This window comes from Lactuca saligna, chromosome 7 (genome assembly GCF_052625555.1).
Source record: "Lactuca saligna cultivar CGN05327 chromosome 7, ASM5262555v1, whole genome shotgun sequence".
NCBI classification, from domain to species: Eukaryota; Viridiplantae; Streptophyta; class Magnoliopsida; order Asterales; family Asteraceae; genus Lactuca; species Lactuca saligna.
Genome location: NC_136423.1, coordinates 49610836 through 49617957, shown reverse-complemented (window position 1 = coordinate 49617957; position 7122 = coordinate 49610836). Strand labels below are relative to the sequence as shown.

General features: G+C 32.4%; 1 protein-coding gene across 1 annotated transcript; it reads right to left on the bottom strand.

Annotated features, from left to right (window-relative positions):
* Positions 1–346: 346 nt before the first annotated feature.
* LOC145004633 (calmodulin-binding receptor-like cytoplasmic kinase 3) lies at positions 347–5239 on the bottom strand. The gene is made up of 8 exons (XM_078963593.1): positions 5049–5239; positions 3805–4260; positions 3244–3429; positions 2877–3139; positions 2483–2648; positions 2306–2395; positions 1909–2207; positions 347–918 (listed from the first exon to the last, which is right to left on the bottom strand). The coding sequence occupies exons 2-8, from the start codon at positions 4064–4066 to the stop codon at positions 703–705; spliced, it is 1482 nt and encodes a 493-aa protein (XP_078819719.1). The 5' UTR covers positions 4067–4260; positions 5049–5239; the 3' UTR covers positions 347–702.
* Positions 5240–7122: the final 1883 nt, after the last annotated feature.

Genomic DNA, 7122 nt, shown 5'->3' with positions numbered 1-7122 from the left:
TTGTAAAACACATTTTGATTTTTGATAATACAATGAATAAGCATGTAAAATAATAGTGATGTGAAACAAGTCAAAAACTACATTGTTACTCTATACATTGTCATTTTTAATATTGATTATTTCATCCAAAAAGTTCCATCATGCCAACAACATTGAAAAAAAAAAAAAAAAGGAAAGTCCAGAAATACCCAACTTTTTATCCCCGATACTCGAAATGCAGTTTTTCTGTGTACAACTGAATAACCCGAGAGAATCAGTTGATAGTCTACGTGGAATTAAAAAAATTACATGCCATTATTGATTAAATTTATAAAGCTTATGTGCAATAACATTATAACAATTACACTTTCAAGAAATTAATTTTTAACAAATCATAAGAAATACCAAAAAGTAAACCTCATTCTGTAAAACCAAATTATAACAAACACTATGAAGTAAACTCACAAATACATCATATATATATATATACATATGGTACAAGTATTTAATGCACAAATCCACATAAAACATATCCAACCAACATAGTCCGAACTCAACCATCTTCAAATGGAATCGGCAACACCATTCTCGTGCATCCCATGCATAAGGTACTTGTACCGCTTGTATAATCAGCATACACACATGGTACAAGTCATTTAAGCATGAAAAAAGTGATGGGTACAAATGATAAACGCTTCAAAGCTTTCATGTTTATATCAGAATTCAGCCTCTTTTTCCATGTCTGAGATAATCCATTCTGATAACCCACAACTGCTCCCCCACCACCTTCATCTCCGGCCGATCCGCCCTTGTAGGGGCGGCACATTGAAAAGCTAAACCGAGCATCTTTGAAAATATTTCAGTGTCGACCGCTTCTTTCATTTTCATATGTGGGTCAACCAAATCCATAATCTCGCCTTCATTGTACTTCCCAAATGCCTGAAATAAGATACAGTACAAAGTACAACTATTACTGCACAAGTTACCAGTCGATAATATGCTTTTGAACATGGTACAAGTAACGATGCATAAGGTACAAACTATCAGTATACATGATGCGAGTGGATAATGATGGGATGGGAAGTAGTGTAAGAGGTTGACAAACTCATCGGATCTCAGTTTGCTTATAAACATGGTACAAGTAACTATGCACAAGGTACAAGTTGGCTCATATCCATGGTTTACATGGTTAAGAGTACTAATGCCCAAAATACAACTATTGATGCACAAGGTACAAGTTGACAAGGCAAGGATGAAAAGTAACGACAAGATGGTGAGAAACCCATGGTACAACTACCAATGAGCAAGGTACAAGTCGTTAATACAAAGGTAAATTATTCGAATGATTCTTATGATTTGGGGTAATCTGTATGTTTGGTCCCTAACTTATTTTTTTAACTTGAAAGGTCTGTATAGTTTGTTTTTGTTGCGCGTTTGATCCCTTTCTTACCTAAAAAACTATTTTTTCTTTGATTTTTTTAATTTATTTAAATAAGATGGGTAGGTAAAGTAAGGTAAGACGAGGTTTAAATGGGGTTGGGGGTGTGTTTATTTAAATAAATTAAAAAATCAAGGGTAAAATAGTATTTTTAAGTAAGACGGAGACCAAACATACAACAAAAACAAACAATAGGAACCTTCCGAGTTAAAAAAATAAGTTAGGGACCAAACATATAAATTACTCCAAACCATAGAGACCATTTGTGTAATTTACTCTTAATACAAAGATCAAAAAGTAGGTTAGATGGAGAGGAACCCACTTGGTCATACTAAGATTAAAGAATACACAACGTAAAGTTGACAGTGAATGAATGGGAAATAAGTTAAAAAGGTGAGAAGGCATACTTTTGGACATGGTACAACCACCAAATGCACAAGGTACAAGTTGATAATGCACAAGGTATAAAGAAGAAATAAATGCATACATACCCATCTTATGGTGACCTTCTCCTCGGGTGATCTTCTTGACTCAATTGGGCGACGACCCGTAAGAATTTCAATAAGTAGAATGCCAAAAGAGTAAACATCACTCTTTGGGGTGAGTTGATAGGTTCTCATATATTCAGGGTCAAGGTATCCAACTGTGCCTCTTACTTTGGTCACAACGTGTGTATTATCAGTCTCCGCTTCTCCAACTCTTGCAAATCCAAAATCCGCAACTTTCCCTCTCATTCTCTCGGTTAAAAGAATATTCGATGACTTCACATCGCGATGTATAATTTGCTTTTCTATTCATCATCAACAAATAGCAAAGTTGTACATTCATTTATTTTGGGATAACTATGTAAAAAAACATAAAAATAGTATAATAAGAGTTAGGGTTTACCTGCGTATAGATGGAGATATGTTAAGCCATGAGCAATATCAATGGAGATTTCAAGTCGTTGACTAAAGTCCAAGAAATTTCCATGAACACCTAAAAAGAGGAACCATTAAACTTATTGTTGATAAAATGAAGGCATAAATCAAGGTGTTAATAATGAATTTGAAAAAAAAAAAATACCATCCAAATGTTCTCTAAGTGTTCCATTAGGCACATATTCTGTAATAATAAGGCGCTCATTTCCTTTATCAACATAGCCAAGAAGCTTCACAAGATTCCTATGATCTATTTTTGCAAGTAGCTCAACCTCACTTCTAAATTCACTTCGTAGAGCATCAAATTGTTCCTACACAATAATTTCAAATTTAAAATAGGGGTTGTTTCTTTTTTTTTCTTTTTTTTTTTCGCATCACGTTCTATATGGAAAAAGTAGTTGAATACGTAATGACATTTGTGTTGATAAAGTGTTGTATCATAAAGTCGGTTTCTTTTTGGTCTGAACAACAAACTGTCTGAAAATGAGTAAATGACCATTTTACCCTTACACCCCAACAAACAAGAGTTTTCATATTACCTTCTTTGCTCGTTTTATGGCAACCGTTTGGCCATCTGGTAGTTGAGCTTTGTAAACTGTTCCAAATCCCCCTTCACCTAATTTTAAAGATGGAGAGAAATTTTGGGTAGCTCTTGCAATTTGACTCATAGTCAAATGAACTGATCCAACTCTATCAAGTTTTGGAGACATTGAGAATCTAGCTGGACTAGGTGGGACCCGTAGTGGACTAGCTGTAACCTTTTCAGAAACCGAATTCATTTCTATAGATGAAATTGAATCCACTACAAAACAAATATTAAATTAACTTAGCTAATCAAATATCTTAAATGCCCCTCAATGAAGGTAACATATTCTTTTAGACCAAAAGTTTATATTGAAAACTTACTTGAACTTGGATCCTTAAGAACAGTGTGGGCTGTATCTTTCTTTCTAGTATGAAAGCAAGGGCAAAGAAAACTGCAACATAAAATCAAAATTCCGGATCCGCCCATGATATAATATTTTGTTTTAAATTCGGATTTCTTTTTATCATCTTCTGTTGTCTTTTGATCTTTAAGAAATCTCCTCCCTTCTGCTCAAGAATACAACAAAAATGTTCAAGATTCACAACTATATATAATAAAACCTACTACTCCATCTCAAACTTGCAATTTTTCCTTTTATGAAAGATTTCAAGATAAAGTTACGGATTTGCCCATCATCGTTGTTACAAGATCCTATCGTAATAGAGGGTGTTGTTGACATTTGACAAATAATCAAAATTGTGATTTTCATTGGAGGGAGTATAAAAATATCTTTTTTCAAGATGCGTAATAAAAGTTGTGAATTTCCCTTATGGGAAGAATCCGAGATAAAGGGTATTTTAGACATTTGACAACCAATCAAAATGTTGCAATTTTCATGAGATGGATCCTAAAGGATATTTTAGACATTTGACATCATGTACCTGAAGATTGATCGACTTCATGGCAATGGCTTCCAAGATTTGTATTGATGAAACAATCGTTTGCATGATTTGACTTGAGAGACTTGCAAAATGAATCTTTGCTTACTAATTCTCCATTTAAATAAAACAACTTGTGATTATAATTACTTGAAAATTGAATATTGTAAGTGTTACAACCCTTTAAAGGCAAAATTCCCGAGGCGAATATGATTGGTATTTGGATCAATAGTAGAAAACTCAACAAGATCACTTCCATCCTCATATACGAGCATATTTATTCCATTTTATCAAGAAACTACAACATGGGTGTTGCTAAATTCTTCGAGTCAAAATTCATCTGAAGCATAAGTGGAGGAATCACATGTTGTTTATATATGAATAAAGATAGTTTCATAGTTCATTCAAGAATTCTGTAATCACTGTTGAATTCAATCCAAAGTCTTCCAAGTTCCAACCCTATTCACAAAATCAAAAAAGATGATAAGATATCAAAGAAAACAAGGGCCTAGAAGCAAATTCAACCAAGTCTTCTTGAAAAACAATTCCTAAAAAGTCAAAATTCCTACAATTCTACAGTAATTAGCTCAATTGGAACAAATCAAGATAGTAAGATATCAAAGAAAACAAAACCCTAATTTATGATCGACACAAAATGAATCAAATGAGTATGCAGTTCTAAACTGATCCCCCCCCCCCCTCCTCTCAAGATTCGGTTATCAAGGAACTAAATTTTCAATGTTTTTCTTCATAAATGAGACAACCTAAGGCGTCAAAACCTAAAATAAACAAAACCCATCACTGACACTTCCTTTAATTACCACTGAATTCAAAAGAACACGTAAAAGGACTACAGAATTGTGAACAATTAAGCTTCGCGTATGAACTCAAACTTCATTGAATTTCTTCATAATTGAGACAAACCCAGATGATAAAACAAAAAATAAACAAGCCATATCACTGAAATCTCCCTCAATTGGCACTAAATTTAAAAGGATCACGAAAAAACTAAAGAATTCAGAACCATCAAGATACTAAGGGACTGCAATTTTTCAAAGAATTTCTTCACAATCAAGACAACCCCAGATGATAAAACAAACAATAAACAAATCCCATCAATCAACATCCTTCAATAGCCACTGAATTAAGAAGAACACAGTAAAAACATTAAAGAATTGCGAATCAACTCAGCAAGATACCAACTCAGGATACAAGTCAACAGATGTGTAAAAGAAGAAAGTTCAAACCTTTACGAAATCGGATGAGCAAAAGGGCATAAATCTTGAGAGTAGGTTAGTTTGTATAGTGGATTGTTGAGAATGTCTTGTTTTTTTGGAGGATTTGATGCACAAGAAATGCGAAGATGGAGAGATAGAGAAGAGGGAGGGTGTCTGATGAATATAGAATATAGATTTAAGGGGCATCCATGAGTTTTGCATTTAAAATTGGTCAATCATTTTGCCCAAATATTGAAAAACTAATTTATAAATGATGTCACCACCCATGTAAGCAAAGTGAGCTGGCTATGGAAGTTCATGTGCTTTCCAGTTTTTTAGATGTCATCTTGCAACTCTGGCATGCAGAAAGATTTGCCTCTATCCATGTGTATTCAAAGTTGTATCAAGTTTCTTACTTTCTTTTACGAAAAGTTGAGTTATAGAAAATGATGGAATTCAAAGGATTTATGATTATAAAAATGTTTAAAGAAGAGAAAATCACAAAAATACCAAAGAATTTAAGAAAAAATTGAATCCACCGACTACCCATTCATATAGTTTTTGGTTTAATTCCTTAATACCATCTCCGATGTAATTTCTTTTAAAGATTATTACTATTTAATTGAGTGGTCAAAACAATTTAATATACTTTTTTGTTCATAGGAAAGGAACAAAAGAATAACCGAAAGAAAAGAAATCTATTAGTTATTCGTGAAAGTTTCATTTATTCAATGACCAGAATTAGACGGGGATATATTGCTCGGAGACGTAGAACAAAAATTCGTTTATTTGCATCAAGCTTTGGGGGGGCTCATTCAAGACTTACTCAATCATTCAATATATATATATATATATATATATATATATATATATATATATATATATATATATATATATATACACACACACACACACACACACGCACACACACACTAGCCGTCTATTTGGGCAAAGCGGCGGACGGCGAATAATTTGATCTCTTTAGAGTTAAAACCATTTTGCGTTTACTTCGAGAAATGAATATTAAATGACATCTATTTTTCAAGAGCATTACCATACCATATTAAGTGAGTGTTTGGCTAAGCTTTTTTAAAACAACTTATTAGGTTCCACATCACTATAAGTTAAAAAAGTGTTTGGATTAAAATAACTTATTCCGGTGGGGAACCTCTAATACATCATTTTTTCATAAGTTACCATACATTAACTTATAAGTTAATAAACTAATAAGCAATAAGCTTTTTTACCAAACACCCCCTAAATGGTTATTACTTCCATTTATACATACCCAAACCACTTGTATTGTTTATCGTCCTCTTTTTTTTCGTTTTCCTTAATTCCTTTATTAATTTAATGTCCTACTAAGTAAAATGCTAAAATATATAAATAATAGTTTATAAAAATAAACCTTTAGAATATCAGGTGTTGTGATTCAAAAGTCATTAAATAGGCCTTTGAAAAGGTCAAAATACTCAGGTGTCAACTTGTTCATTGTGATTTTAAATCAAGTTTGGTCACAAATTAAAACATTTTCAACGATGGTATGTAATTCAAGGATTCATATTGATTTAGGTTCTCAAAACCTTAAAATATTGAACAAAATCTATATAGAACCTTATAATAAAGACAATAATCACCGTAATCAGGAAGTCCATGTGATGAAACTTGATATTATAAGGACCAATGATGAAAAAGGTTTCATTTTTAGACTAAACAAGATGAAAAATATACAAACTACCTTAATCATGTCAAATCTTGTGTTTAACCGTTCTTTATTGCAAAAGTAAGATGCTAGAATATACAAACTAATGATAATACAATGCTCTAACTGGCCATCTTGGTTGAGTTCTTTGAACCTGCAAAGCCAACACATTAAAGAAACATAGTAAAAACCTTTTTAGGAACAAACCTTATATAATAAAGCCTTCACCCAATATATTTATAAGATAAACATACAAAAAGTTAAAAATGATGAAATCAATTATAATTAAGGATTAAAATAAAAACCTGTTAAGAAAGAGCCATCTGCAGGAGTGATATTTGAATCAACATGTATTTTCTGATGGTTTCAAATTTTGAATTATCCGAAATTCAGGGATGAAGA

What these genes read in the sequence shown, in the direction of transcription:
- LOC145004633 (XM_078963593.1), bottom strand. Translation starts at nt 4,066, where the DNA reads ATGAGGATGGAAGTGATCTTGTTGAGTTTTCTACTATTGATCCAAATA. An exon ending in TGAAGTCGATCAATCTTCAG is followed by an intron (nt 3,430 to 3,804) that starts GTACATGATGTC and finishes ATTCTTGAGCAG; the next exon opens with AAGGGAGGAGATTTCTTAAA. An exon ending in ACTTAGAGAACATTTGGATG is followed by an intron (nt 2,396 to 2,482) that starts GTATTTTTTTTT and finishes TCCTCTTTTTAG; the next exon opens with GTGTTCATGGAAATTTCTTG.